At 45.8% G+C, this 14,978-nt stretch overlaps 1 protein-coding gene across 1 annotated transcript in view; it reads left to right on the top strand.

Moving 5' to 3' along the window:
• Positions 1 to 5,779: 5,779 nt before the first annotated feature.
• Positions 5,780 to 14,978, top strand: part of SATB1 (SATB homeobox 1) — an 82,522-nt gene continuing 73,323 nt past the window's right edge. Inside the window, exons 1-4 of the mRNA XM_052646265.1 lie at positions 5,780 to 5,905; positions 9,330 to 9,564; positions 13,269 to 13,445; positions 14,204 to 14,330. Of these exons, the coding sequence (XP_052502225.1) occupies positions 9,354 to 9,564; positions 13,269 to 13,445; positions 14,204 to 14,330 (515 nt within the window). The 5' untranslated portion in view covers positions 5,780 to 5,905; positions 9,330 to 9,353. The remainder of the gene's footprint in view (positions 5,906 to 9,329; positions 9,565 to 13,268; positions 13,446 to 14,203; positions 14,331 to 14,978) is intronic.

Below are 14,978 nucleotides of genomic sequence, written 5' to 3'. Positions count from 1 at the left end.
TAAGTGACACTGAGTTTTTGGCTCTCATTTATTTATTCAGAATGTAAACATTGCAAATATTTCAAAGTCCAGGATATCTCACCAGGTTCTAGAAGTCAACTCTAACGGCCATTCATTTACCTCAGCGCACTCTCCCCAAACTAGCTTAAACATCAGCCGTCCTTTGCTTCGCTTTAATAGTGACCTTTGTCAATGAAAACCATAACCCAAATTACCAGTGGGTATTCGAATCCACCTTAGAGTAATTAGGAAACAACTTTTGATCGCTATCAGTCCGGCTATAACCGAAACCCCACATATTAGGGAAAAAACAAAAACCTTAGGCCCCATGTTTAGAGTTTATTATTTCTCCTTTCTCTCTCCTGAAACATATTCAAGCCGTTTGCTTTGATTCTCTGCAGCACACCATTATTTGTTTGGTAGTTGGATGCCCTCCCGGTTTGAGTAGATATCTACATTAAAGCTTCCAAAAAAGCCATTTCTAGTGGCAACTCTGCTTTTTTAATGTGGGGGTGGGAGAGGGTGCGGAATGATGCTGTGGTTTTCAGCTTCACCTGCGAGCTGTTGAAATGTTCATGGAAAGCAGCCTTTGGGGTAAATGCATGTTATTCCAAACGTACTCTGAGACCCTTTCACATACAGATGTGTCTAGAAAGGTGTCTTAAATTTGTGTGCAGCACTGCCCACGTCTCATTCCCGGCAGCTTTACAGATCCATGGGCCCATTCTAAAGTGGAAAAGGACTTCAATTTGGACTTCATTAGGATGTCTGGAAGCTGTCCAGCACCTCTAAGACTCCTCCAGGCGAGGTCCTGGATGTACTGAGCCGTTTATTGTAGGAGTTCTCTAGGTCCCTGCTGCCTGATGGAACTTTCTGCAGTGGTGGAAGGGTTCTCTAACCCACACTGCCTCATAGGATAGCCACTCATCACATGGGGCTGTTGAACACTTGATGTGTGACAGGAACTAAACTGGAAATGTTACATAATTCCAGTGAATTCACATTTCAGCGATACAGCCGCTTTCCCCCCTGTTCACTCCACCTCACTTCCACAGTCTCTAAGAGGAACGGTCATTCCAATTAGCCATAGAATTTGGTTGCAAGTGACACTGAGCCTTTGGCTCTCATTTATTTATTCAGAGTGTAAACACTGCACGGATGTGGTATGAATGCCTGGTCGTAGGGCAGTGAGCAAGACACAGTCTCTGCTCTCATAGGGATGACAGTCCAGCATGGGACAGGAAGGCCTGGCGTGCTGCAGTCCACAGGGTCGCAAAGACTGAACTGGACTGATGGAAGATATTTATCAAGCCAGTGATTATCCATATTGTTCACTGGTGATAACTGTGATAAAGGAGAAGTACCAGAGGCTATGAGAGTATAAACTGGGGACCAGGCCTTCCTGCATGATTCGCCTGAAAGTTTAATCCGAGTCCTGTTGATTCACTAAAGGAGAAAGGCATGAGGCGACTTCCCTCCCCAGGTTCAAGGCCGGGTCAGGCTGGCTGCCCAGGACTCTGGAGCAGGGCAGTCCCCCGGTGCCTGCCGTGACCTCCGGAGGTGCAGGGTCCCTCCGGCTCAGCTGCACACACACGCTGCAGACTCCTGAACTCACCACACAGATCCCCTCTCAAGCTATGCAGTTGAGATGATGTCAGTCACAGATAAGACGTGAGAAGGAGGGTGTGAATGTTTACAGGATATTGCATTTCCTCCCCAGTGTATGTTTTGACAAAGTTGTTTGGGCTCCAGCCCCAGTTTTTTTTTTTTTGTTTTTTTTTTTTTTTAATCCCCCCTTCTCTGCTCTTACAAATTTGTATCTGGTCCATTCAAGAAACGATGTGGAAATCAGTCCTGACGTCCCAGACAGACAAAATGAGACACGTGACAACAGAACATATGGCTCAAAGAGACATCCTTATATGGCCAACACAGACCGTATTCCCAGAAATTCATATATGGAAAACGCCACCTGCAGCTAAAGCCAAAAAACAAAGAGTCGACACGACAAAAAGAGCAATATGCCACGTGAAATGTGCTGCTTTAAGAGTGTGCAGAGATAGCCAGCAGTATTTGAATTTAAAAAGATGAAAAAAACACCCTACCATGTCCTTAGAAAGTGCTATGGTAGTAGACATTGCTTTGCTAACACAGTCACTGGCGGAGTTGCCGGATCTTAAAAGCGTTCAAATTCTAAATGCTTTCTCTGTTTATTACAAATGTATGTGCTATTCAGAACTCTGAATGTGTTTTAATGCTTCCGGATATCTGCCAGCATATTTATCTTGATATGGGGCCCCCTGAAGCATGCAGTAGTCCTTTTGTTATTGTTTTTAAAAAATCTTGTATCTCTGTTACAATATTTTATCTCCGCTACCTCTGAGTAGCCAGACTGAATTCCTTCTCCTGTGATAAAAAAAATTGATGCACTGTTTTAACTGTGCACCCACATGTTGAATAGTTCATGTATTTGACTTGTAATATTTCATGTTCCTGAGGTCTTCCATTCTCATAGCTGGATTTATAAAGTTTATCTTAACTTTTTTCAATGCTTGGCTTGCATCTTTATTGCCAAAGTTAAGATGCTTTGTAGAATAAAACTGATGCCCCCCATCACGTAGTTTATTTTCACGTATGTCTGGGAAGGTGGAATTTTCCTTATTACTTTTGTTTTTTATTTTAATCTGGGGTTAGTACTCAGTGGTTTAGTGAGTATTCTGCAAGAGTAAATAATATATAGAAAGTTCGCCAGTGCACTATTATTTGGAGGGCATATGCCTCTGTGCCCTTTTGCTTATATCTTACATAGTTCTGAAATAAAGAATGTGCTTGAGGGAAATTAATGTGCATATATGATTAATAGATTTATAATTGTGTAGTAAAGTTATTATTAGATGCCTTTATCATCATTTATTCTATCATTTTCCGAGGCCATGTCCATCCTTATTACACTTTTTTATGTTTGTGTTTGAGAATTAGCTTGGAATTCCTAGACAAAAGCTGCTACTCAAATTTAAAGATTAATATTTTAACCCCCACATCAATAGGAGGCTAAGGCAATCAGAAAGCTTTCTGTCTTATTTGTGGAAATAATGGGATAACCATCATTTACAGTATTTTATCCCAGTGTGTTTTAATATTCATATATTCAGTAACCTTTTTAAGTCTTCCTTTCTTTCTTCAAAGTTGTTTTGCCCAACAACTTTCTTTCTTTCTTTTAAACACTCCATTTGAGTTCCATGTGCCCGAATGATTCTTTGTAGTACATGATGCTTTTACTCTCTTTTGAGATTTTGCTATTGCTTGTAAATTTATACACTGTGATACTAGAATGCACAGTCCCTGCTGAAAAACCAGGCAGGTTTCAAGGAAACATGTCAGGCATCACCAGTGTGAAGCAACTATTAAAATATACATCTTGGAAATTCCCAATTTAACCCATCACATTGCAAAAATCATTCTCATTATAAAGATGAGTGTTATCCATGTTTTTCTTCTGAATATCAAACATTAAAAAAAAATGTTTAAGTACTTCCATCTACAATAACAACTCTGACACCAGTGTTACATGTTGCCATGCTTATATATTTCCTTATTGATTGTGTTTCTTACAATCAAAATACCCTCCTCCATACTTTCCTGCATATCAACTTTTGAAAATACGGTATCATTTGAGCTTTTTCATAAAGATTTCCTTATCTTTCTTTTCTTGCTTTTGATACTATGTTTTATCATCACATTCTTTAGCTCTAGGTTTGGGTTTATACACCAAGATTCACTGCTGCCTTCAATAACCTTTCTGGTTTTGTGGGTGAAACGTGGGTGCCCTTAGAGTGATATATTTTTTTCCTCCTGAACCTGTCCTCCCCAGGAGGCCATTATTTCCTCTCCTTTCTCTTCTGTTTTACCTTCTGTTTGCCTAAGGTTTCTAGTGTAGACAGTGTCTGAGAGAGTATTGGTAGCTTTAAAGAGCTTCATTTGCATATCTCTCTCTTATCTCAGTACTTGCGCTGACTTGTTGCTTTTTTATGTGTAACAAAATGTTTATCTCACTGATTTTTCTCTTTTCCCTCCTAGTGTACTATGAAAAAATAATTCGAACATTTTTGTTTCTCTGTAATGATTAACTGCCTTCAGGGTCCTAAGGTGTTAGCACTCAAACCTAAACGGTGAACGCTACATCCCCATTTCGGGCAAGGCTGTGATGTTTTTCATTTTTATGGGAACTATATTTAATAGATTATCTAAATAAGAGGATCATACTTGGGTGCTAATGACCATTTATCTACCGGGGTAATTTACCTTAGATTACATAAGTATTTATTGCTAAAACATAGGTATTAACCGCCCCGCCCCCCCCCGCCCCCCAACTTTACTGTCTTTCACCAGGGGTAAAGGTGGCATGTTTTTCCTTTGTAATAACTTTTAACTAGTCAGGTCTAAAGTGACCCAAATTTTGTTTAACTCGGCCACCGTGGGCCACGTATTCCCTCCTCCGAGTTCTGCGGCTCAGAAGTGAGGGACGTCGGCGCCTACCTGCGCCCAGTACAGAGGGGACGGGTACCGATGAGCTCGGAGAGTGCTCGTCTGTTTGGGCCGCGGGCGCTGCGCTGGGGCTTCCCCCTCCCGTGAGGCGTGCTCATACGGCGCTGAGGGTTTCGGGGGTCCCGGCCCTTCCGTTTCTGCCGCCGCCGGCGCGCGCTCCGCGCTGCCCGAGAGCCGGTGCCCCGCCGTCCCCCGGCCCCGTCCCGAAGGGCCCCGGCCTCGGAGCCCCGCGCGGGCCGGTGCGCCCTCGCCGGTCCCCGGGCGCCAGCGCGCCCCGCTCCCGGCGTGGCCGCGGCGCGCGGCGCGGGGGGCGGCTCGCCTCCCGGCCTCGCCCCCGCCGCCCCCGCGCCGCCGCCGGCCGCTCCCCGCGCCGCCGCCGCCGCGCACACCTGCCCCCGCGCGCCCGCGGCCCGCGCGCCCCGCCGTGCCGGGCATTGTGTGCCGCGCGCCCGGCCCGCGCCCCGCGCCCGGCCGCCGCGCCGCCGCCCCTCCGCGCTCCCGGGCCTCCAGCCCGGGTTTTGAGCCGCGGCCCCCCCCCCCCCGCGCCCCGCGCCCCTCCCCGCGCCCCCGCCCCCGCGCCGCCCGCCCGCGCCCGCCGCCCGGACGCGGCGCAGCCGGCCCCGCTGGGGCAGGGCCGGGCGGCGGGCGGCCCGGGGGCCGCGAGCGGGGGCCGTGCGTTACGATGACGAGCACGGGGGAGCGGCAGCCAGGGCGGCGGCGGCGGCGCGGCCGGGCGCGCGGGGCCGAGCGGGGCGCGGCGGCGGCGGCCGGGAGCAGCGCGCCCCGCGTTTGATGGGGGCCGCGCCGGCGGCGCGGGGGGCAGCGGAGCGGCCCGGCGCGGGGAGCGGCCCGCGCGCGCACTCGGCGCCGCGCCGCCCGGCGCCCGCCGGCCTCGTCGCCTCCGCCGCGCTCTAGGCGGCGCGGGGCCCAGGCGGCTCGGGGGGCGCCCCGCGCCCCCGGCCCGCGCGCGCGGAAACTCCTGCTCAGTTTTGCGGGGCGTCCGGGCCCCCCCGCGCCCCGGGGCCATTGTGGGGCCGGGTGTGTTTACCTCGGACTCCGGCTGAGCGAGGGCTCCGCGACTTTCGGGGGGCGGCGGGCAGGCGGCGGGGGCGCCCTCCGGCCCCCTCCCCGCCCCCCCCACCCCCCCCGCACGCCTCACTCTCCCGGCTCCGCAGACGCTCGCGGCCCCGCGTCCATGGGCCGCGGGGGGGTCCTCGGGGCGCTCGTCCGCGAGGGCCGGCTCCAAAGTGGCGCCCCAGTGCCTTGCCGGGGCTTCCTGCGCGCCCTGCGGCCCCCGGCGCCCCCGGCCCCTCGCTAGATGCCCCGCGCGGGGCCCAAGGCTGCGGGAAGAAAGTTGCAGGTCGGTTACTCTCCGGCGCGGTTCTCGGGGAGCGGGCGGGGGGAGGCTAGCCGGCCCCGCAGCCGCGCGCGCGGGGCGGCAGGAGGAGGGGGCCACGGCCGGGCGGACTTTCGGCCGGCGCCCCGGAGAGCCCCGGCGGGCGGGGGGCGCTTCTGCAGACCTCGGCCGCCGAGGTTTGTTTGGGTTTGTTGTTTTTTTTTTTTTTTTCCCCCTTTTTCTTTTTAAGAGAATCCCCGGTGCCCACCTCGCCTCCCCAGCACCGCGGCCGCGTACTGCTCCGAACGGGTTTGGCTTTGTTTTTACGATTTCCCCCCAACGAATCACTTGTCAGATCAATTCTGTCTTCCCCCTCCTCCCTCCTTCGCGCTCTCCCCTCCTCCCCCACCGAAAACCCCGTTCTCCGAGGTTAGACATTTTACAAACCATATATGCTGTTTGTCCAATTGTGATCCCCCCCCCCCCCCCCACCTTAACCCCTCTCTCCCATGGCTACTCTTCCAGACGCTTATCTGCCTTCACCCCGCTTAGGGGGGCGAGGGTAAAGGAAGAGAAAATAATACAATTTCAGGGGAAGTCGCCTTCAGGTCTGCTGCTGCTTTTTTTTTTTTTTTTTTTTTAATTTAAAAAAAAAAAAGGACGTAGAAAACATCATTCTTGAACTTCTCTTCGAGAACCCGGGCTGCAAAGGAAATCTCCTTTGTTTTTGTTATTTATATGCTGTCAAGTTTTGAAGTGGTGAGTTTCAGGTCGGTTTTGCTAATTTCACTCAGTAAAACTGCAGCGTTTCTGTTTCTAGATAGTACTTTGCTTCTTTGTCTCTTTAAAAGGTCACAGTGAAAGCTTGGCCTGGATCGTGCCGGCCATATGGAACGGATAAGGGCACAGTCTCTTAAAATGTGATTATGGGGTTGTGTGGGGGCGAAGGAGGCGATTCAGCAGGGAACTCGTTGAAAAGGCTCCCACACTGCAAAAAAATAGGTTCTTGAAACCGGAATTTCGTGCTTTGCTCTTTCTTTTTAAAGGAAATAATTGTTGGGTCTGAGTTCGCTGTTTAATTCGTTAATGATCATATATGGACTTCGTTTATGGACAGGGAAGTGGGGTTTGGAGAAAGTAGCCTGCTTTCAATGTGCCAGCCAGACATCACAGTGAAATCGGTTTTTAGAATGTGTAACTCACAAGAAACTCTCCAGCCTGGCGTCTGCTGAGACCTTAGTTTGTTCCCATGCAGTCAGTCCAGCAGGCCCCGCGGAGGTTGCTCTTTGCAAATCCAAACTCAGGTTTGGTGAACTTTAGCCTTGGGCATAGAGTTTAAATGAGTAAATTGGGTGTTTTATGCGCATGTAATTTTGCTTTATAATGTAAAGCTTTTTACAAGATGACTGAGTGTTTAATAGCTGCTTATAGGTGGGTATTCATTCGAAGGACAATTTTGCATGACCTATATGATGTTTTGATTGTCAATACATTAACTAAATTATCATCTATCACTTCACAGTTTATAATGCGGTTAAGCCTCATGACTATTTAATACGTTTTGTAGCATTAACTTCGATACTGTTGCCTACTCATCCTCTTTTTTTTTTTGGCTCTTAAATTGCCACACGGGTTAAGTATTTTCTTTTCAAATCATATGTTTTACAATTCATCTTCTGCTTTAGGGTAAGGCAGCCAATTTCAGGAAAAGTAGTTCTGTATTATAACCCACATGAAGCGTTATGAAGAGTGTTTTGAGTAAGTTAATAATCACCACTAATTTTGGCTTTAGACTACAGTTTAGTGTAATGGAAAGAGTAATCTTGATAAAAAGTGGTTAAAAGAGGCACATTTATTGTTAATGAACCTCATAACCAAAAACAGATGGGACCTCGATCAACAGTAAACCTTTGGTCTCTGTGTGCCACCTTGGAGTACAAGGATAGATAGCCATTATTTCTCTAACTTTACAGTTCTTCAACTGGCATGCTTAAGGTTGCTTTTAAACTTAGAGATTATCATTGCTTCCCCCTCCCCATCACCTCTTTCCTTAATTATAGTGGACAGAGTAACGGTTAATCAGAGGGGAAAGCAATGCCTCCAGAAAGGCCCTGCTAATAATTTAAGCTCGCTTTCAAATCTGTATCAAAGTAGCTTCTTCATATTTTATATATATGCATATATATATAAATGTGCAAGATATGTCAAATTACCAAACAGCTGGAGGAAAGTGATAATTATCATATTCTCTCTTTTTTCTGAGTATGATTCTCTTTCCCTTAGTATTGGTGAACTCAATACTTCAAGCACCATGAAAATTCATAAAATAATCCTACTCACCTGTTTTTATCAGTGTTAGAACTATTGCAGAAGTGATTTTCATAATGTACTAACTGCTTTACTATAAACAGTATGAAAATTGATGTCCAAAGTATAATACAACTGAAAAAAATCATTATCTGTTCATTTTTTTCTGGAGTTCATTGAAATGTTGACTTCATTGCCTGCTGAGATTATTTTTGAACACTGGATATTTTGTTTTACCAAAATTAACAAGCTTTCTTTCAAAGCAAGTTTAGCACTTCACTCTAATGTGTATGTTACAAAATGTTTTCAAAATTTTTGGTATTTACATTGTTAACAGCATTCTATTACAAACGAATACCTAAATATTAGCTCTAAGATACAGGAGTTGCAATACTTCAGTATCAGGGCTCTTTGAAGAAATGCTCCACTTGTATCCACTGGGTTAGGGATGGAATGATCCAATTGCCTGTTTGAGCCAAGACTTGACTGAATCTTTAAAACAGGTCATGTAACTCTTGATACGTTGGCAGTAGAAAACTTTTTCTACACATTAAACATGAAGCCAATAGAGAGTTTAAAAAGCCGTTGTCTGCTGCCTTCTTTTGAGGTGGTGAATCTATTTTTCCTTCATGAGAATTAAAATATATAAAAAAATATAGCAGCTCTAACTAATCTCTTGGACTGATAAAATAATCTTTCCATCTTTGACTAAAGTGTCATTATTATGCTCTGTATTAAGTTTCTCATTTTTAAAAATTGGGACTACATAAATACAATTTGTTATTTTCCTGTTAGCTACACTTGTCGTAATTCTTGTTCTAAAAATAATCCCCCCCACCCCCCACCCCCCTACACACATAGTTTTGCTGGTAGGTGACGAATTATCTTTTTGTTCATGTGTGTTGATACAATTTCCACACATTATTCTGTTAACTTGAATGGAAATATAATGCTGTGATCTAGAGAGTAGAGTAACCTCTGCATTATATGTCTGGTTAAGCAGTCTTACAAATACATTATATTTGTGGAGCGAAATATCCAGGGATAAAATATGTACATGCGTTATATATACACAGAGAAGGAGGGGGCGTGTGGAGACCCCCACCCAATTGTAACATGTCTTCTTCTTAAATTCTCGCAGGTGATCTTTAGAGAGTAACTGAGTATGGATCATTTGAACGAGGCAACTCAGGGGAAAGAACATTCAGAAATGTCTAACAATGTGAGTGATCCGAAGGGTCCACCAGCCAAGATTGCCCGCCTGGAACAGAACGGGAGCCCGCTAGGAAGAGGAAGGCTTGGGAGTACAGGTGCAAAAATGCAGGGAGTGCCTTTGAAACACTCGGGCCATCTGATGAAAAGCAACCTTAGGAAAGGTAAATACCCTCAAGCCAAATCCTGGAGAGCCGCAAGTCCTGTGTCCACCCAGCACCGCCTGGTGCGGGGGTGGACAGGCAGAGCCTGGCTTTGTGTGTTCTCCTTGGTTCTCTTTTCTGATCTGAAATTAGTCACATTTCTGGTTGCAGCGTCAGGCATGTCTGAAAGTGTGGGCTTCGTGCTTCAGCAGAGCGTCTCCCACTGCTGCAGACTGGAGTCTTTGGACGCTGTGGGTGATAAGGACTGAATTAAGTCTGATGGTCTCAGTTATACAAGCCTTCCGCTGATAACGTGGTGTTGTAGAAGGGGGTGTGGAGGTGGCTATTGCTGAAACTAACCCTGCTTGAGCATGAGCCCTTTAAACTGTTTGAGGACGGACCTAGCTTTTTCAGGGTTTACTGGTTGTAAGGCAGTTTCACAGATAATGGAAGTCTTCTGTGATATGATGTAAACGTTTTGTGATTTTTTTGTGTGTGGTTTGTTTTCTTAAGAGCAACTTCATTCCTTAGTAGCTAAAACCCTGATAATTCTGGTGTTTCCCTTTTGCTATAATTGGGTGTTTCGGATAGAAGGGCAGATTTAAACACGTTAATAAGGAGGGGCTGTGCAGCGGTGTGACTCCTCTTGGCCATTTTTGTGTTACAGTGATGGAGTTTAACCACTTTGACTGCATTTGGCACTGTTGTCTCTGTAAATCAGTGTCTATCCTGGGCATAACGTGTGGGCCTTAGAAGGTCTTTATTTGTCTCTGAATAACTGTGTATGGGATTCAGATTTTCCTTACATTTGCTAAAGCAAAGGATAAAAATGCCATCTTGTAACAACCAAGAATATTAAGTAGATAAAGTTAGCAGGCAGAGGAATTTCATTGTGTTTGATGCATAACATTTATCATACAATCATTTATTTTTTCCTTGGTTTGGCGAAAACAAAGAATATATTGATCCTGAAATGAACAGACACAGCAGTCCGTATTGTTAGATCTTTATCTATTAAAAATGGAAAAACAGCACTTCAGCAAATTCTTTGGCCTCTCCTCATGATTACCCTATTTATTGATTGTTTGCCAAGAATGTATGCGTCTTAAGAAAGCCAAGGGTAAGAGCATTAAAAATATAATTTATTATGGCTTTTCAAACAGAGTGCATTAATATTGTACTGCGAAGCACTGGGGCTCTATAAAAAAGACTTTCTGACGCCTGCAAACATATAAGTTCCATAAATTCCTAAATAGGAGATTTCAGCTGTCTCTGGTATTATGTGATATTTGCACAGCAAACTTTAATGCCAGGACAGTTTTAGACAAGGATTCTACAGACTTCACTGCTCCTTATGGCAGACGTGCTGTTTACACAGGCTCATAAACCTTCAGCAAAAGCTTCTAAGACTGCCTCCAGGTTTAAATCATGCGGTATTTTTAGCAGTCAGCAGTGACCAGCGTACTCCCCTTTCCATACTGGAAGGTTATGAAGTTGCTGGAGTTGGAAGCCTCGCCAAACACTCACACAAACAATCGGTTCAGAGAAGGCTCCTGTGCAGCCTGACTCACAGTATCAGGAGGAGCGCATGACAGTTTGCTGGAAGAGTTAAGCAGTCAGATTGAAAATTAAAGTCTACGATTGTCACCTTATCAGCAGCCACCTTAACGATCTTACAGGGTCCCTCTAAAATCCAGAGCGACTCTCGTTTATTTCAACAGTCTAAAAAACCTTCAGTTATCTCCCAGGTCTGAGGAGCAGCAAAGAGCAGCCCAGGTCTGTATCATTCTATAAGAGGAAAAATCAATGCCTGTGTTTTTTGTTGTGTTAGTAACCCAACTCTTTGAAGACCTCAGGATAGAGGGAGGAGAAACCCAAGTACAATAATTTCACTTCCTGCTCAAGTGCCGCTTTTTTTTTTTTCCCAAGCATTGCATTTGTAGTGACATTTTAAAAATGCACTTTAATTGTAGAAGGTTCTCTGCTTGCTTGAAGCAACAAAATGCCTCCAGCCTCGTGTTGGTGGTGGTGTTGTTTTATCTTCTTTTTCACGTGCAGCGTTTCTGCTTGACAGGTGCCAGATAGTGAGTGTGGCTGGGTTGAGAAAGCGCACCTCAAGGAAAGGGGTTGGAGGTTTTTTTGTTTGTTTGTTTAGGAGGTTTTGCCAGAGTACCTTCCAGCCAAGGAAGAAATCACCAGTTTGCATATTGCTGTTTCTGCTGTGGTCTCTCCCAGTCTCCTTCTGATCCCTGACGGGTTCTCTCTCTGGTATAAAAACAGCCGAATGAATGACAAGGATATTGGCAAGCTCCACAGCTTGTTTTTCATGCCTAGCCTGTTGGGTCCCTCCAAATGAGTTTGTGAGCTTTTCTAAGTAAACCTAAAGGGGTTTATTTGTCAGAACTAGAATCTCTTGTGAACAGTTCACTGAAGCTGTGGTGTAGATGCCCATGTAGAAGACGGTGCCTGCTTTTCCTGCCGGCTTTGTTCAGCAGAAACAAGCAAATAGGGCGTTTTTAAAGGGCATCTCTGGTGTCAGGAGGAAACCCTGGGTTTTTAGCTCTGCTTTGCTGGCCCTGGACACCTTCAGAAGTTGGTTGGCTTCTGTGAATGCAGAGGACAGAGCTTAGAGAGGCACTGGCGTTCCAGGACTAACTGGGGGTCCCGGATGCCCTGGCGCAGTAACCTTTGTCATCATTTATGCTCAGGATGGTGCCCTCCTGGCCGCGTGCCACAGTGCTCTCCGCTGCATCTGCTTTTAACCCTTTTCCGTTTTTCACTGGAAGTCTGACAGTGCGCTGTGTAAACACCTCGAGGACGACAGCGTTCCGTGATTTCTGTTTCTAGAAGCCTCTTTGCTGACAGTGGTGTGGTGTGGCCTGTGTTTATTAACCATCTGGCTCCTGAGTTATTACCTGGGATTACAGTGAACAGAGAGCACATCTCGTCTCTGCAGATTCCTGTATCTTGAGACACCCTGATGAGGACGGTTTCCTTTGCTCTCATCCTTAACCCCATTTGCTAGAGCAGAGATGGTTCGTTTTAAAGACCTGTGGTTACCGTGATGTCCTTTTAGGCAGGTTAAATGAGTAGCCATCAAAGTGAGTATTAGTCATCTGCAGTGTGCACGTGTTGAAATCCTGTGTTACGAACTTCAGTTGGGTTAAGTTGTGTTTCTTCTGTGGCCTCAACGTGAAGATCTTAAAGAAGGAGGCGAATGCTCATAATTTTATAATCAAAGCTATTGGACACAGACAGGGAAAGTTGAATCCTAACAAAAGCATGTAGGAAGCATGAAGATGGGTTCTTTCGAAGCTGAGCTGAGTGAATTACATTTGCACACCAGGTTCCACTCACAGCAGATCAGACCAGACCCTTACTCCTCTCCTGTCAGCCTTATGATTTGATCAGAAAGGTAATTCTGCATTAATTGGTTTGGGGAAATGCTCTGTTAAAATTAGAGCCCACGTTACCTCAGGGCCAAGTTCATATTCTATTTCAACATTTCTCTTACAACTTAAAAAATAAAAAGAGAAGGTGTGTGTGTGTGTCTGTGTGCCCGGGTCTCCGTGCCAGTCTTGCATTCTCTCGTGGTGGTGAAGATTTATTTTCATGGCTTCATTTTTTTCCCTCCTTCCCCCCCCCCCACCCCCCGCCCCCAGCCCCCAGACTGTGTTGCTGAAATTCGTTGGTTTGCGTCTCTTTTTCCTCCGTCTCCTTGATAGGAACCATGCTCCCGGTTTTCTGCGTGGTAGAACATTATGAAAATGCCATTGAATACGATTGCAAGGAGGAGCATGCAGAATTTGTGTTGGTGAGGAAGGACATGCTTTTCAACCAGCTGATAGAAATGGCCTTGCTGTCTCTGGGTTATTCACATAGCTCTGCTGCCCAGGCCAAAGGTAAATAATGCATCCACGGGGTTGGGGAAATCGCTTGGCATCCTTTGTTTACCTTGCAGAGAAAGCATCTGAATATTTTCAAAGAACTGTAGCCTGTGTGTTACATGGGTTCCTTCTAGACTGTGGGTTTAAAAAATCGGCTTAATTCGGTTTGGTTTAGTTAACACGCATTTTGCTCATGTGGAATGTGGAGGTAGGTTTTTTTTTTTTAAATTACTTCAGCTGAATCATTAGTAAGCTTATTGACCTTAATAATCTGCTCCACTGAGGACCCACAAGGAAGTGAGGAGCGTATCTGAGCAGATGGACTGTTGAGAGTCAATTTGCATTTATGACTGAATATCTAGTTCTGTTTCTTTTATTCTGTTTCTGATGGTTTTATGGGCTGTAAAGTATTTTTCAATGCTGATTCCCATTGCAATCGAGAATCTTATCTAAATCGTAAAGCCATTTAGAACTGGTTCAGCTATGTCTTATTAGAACTTCCTGTAAGTTAGGAAAATGTGGCCTCTGCCTAGGTTTTATTGATGGGGTTTTATTTCCAAAATAATAAACAGCCCCACCGTCATTTACATAATTTCACAGTTTGGAAAACTAAGCTGAGCATATTTTCACTGACCTGCCTTTTGGAGGGAAGGGAATCATTCAGACAGAAGTAACAGTATTGCTTGTGGTGGGGGCAATGAAAAGCAGGCTTGCACTGGAGAGGTTATCTGAAGGGCCAGACCCGAGTGACACGCGCTCTTTATCTGGAACAGGGCTGATCCAGGTCGGGAAGTGGAACCCAGTCCCCCTGTCATACGTGACAGATGCCCCCGACGCTACAGTAGCAGACATGCTTCAGGATGTGTATCATGTGGTCACACTGAAAATTCAGCTGCACAGGTGAGTCAGGAAAGCGGTTCCGGCGCAGAGCGTTCTACTCACCTGATCGTTTGAAACAAAGCATCTCTGGCCAGCCTTCAGCTGTGACTCGCCCTGCATTTCAGAGAGGCTAACCCCAATCGATTTTGCCACCTCCCCCCCTTTCTCCTTTATCTTCCTAATCTGAGCCCATCGTTCAGAAGCAGTGTTCCCCCCAAATGCATCTACTTGTGCAGGTTATCAAAAGACAAGACTTTTTCTGTGTAATCAATTAAATGATGCATTGCGAGAAGGCATTTTACATAAAGTTTACTTAAGAGAAAAATATTTTTGCATATCATGAACAGTGCCATCTGTGTACACTTTGTGAAAGAATGCCTTATTCACTATTGCCGAGCTCTTATTTATTTATATGATTTTTTTTAACCGTCTTAATTCGTACGAGCGGAGTCCTGAAGGGAAAACGGTTCCCACGTTCGTGTTTTCACGATGGCTCTTGAGAAAGCAGTACACCTTAAATTGTCTTCCCAAGCGCATCCGAGCAGGAAGGTAGAAGTAACATGGAAAAATAGCCACCACAGGCAGCTGATGTATAATTCATGCATCGATACAGCAGATGTGTTGTATAAAGTAATTAACTAATCGGAACAATCAGGAGACCGAGAGCAA

Source organism: Budorcas taxicolor, chromosome 1, assembly GCF_023091745.1.
Source record: "Budorcas taxicolor isolate Tak-1 chromosome 1, Takin1.1, whole genome shotgun sequence".
Classification (NCBI taxonomy): domain Eukaryota; kingdom Metazoa; phylum Chordata; class Mammalia; order Artiodactyla; family Bovidae; genus Budorcas; species Budorcas taxicolor.
Note: the sequence above shows the minus strand (reverse complement) of the source record. Positions and strands in the feature narration are given on the sequence as shown.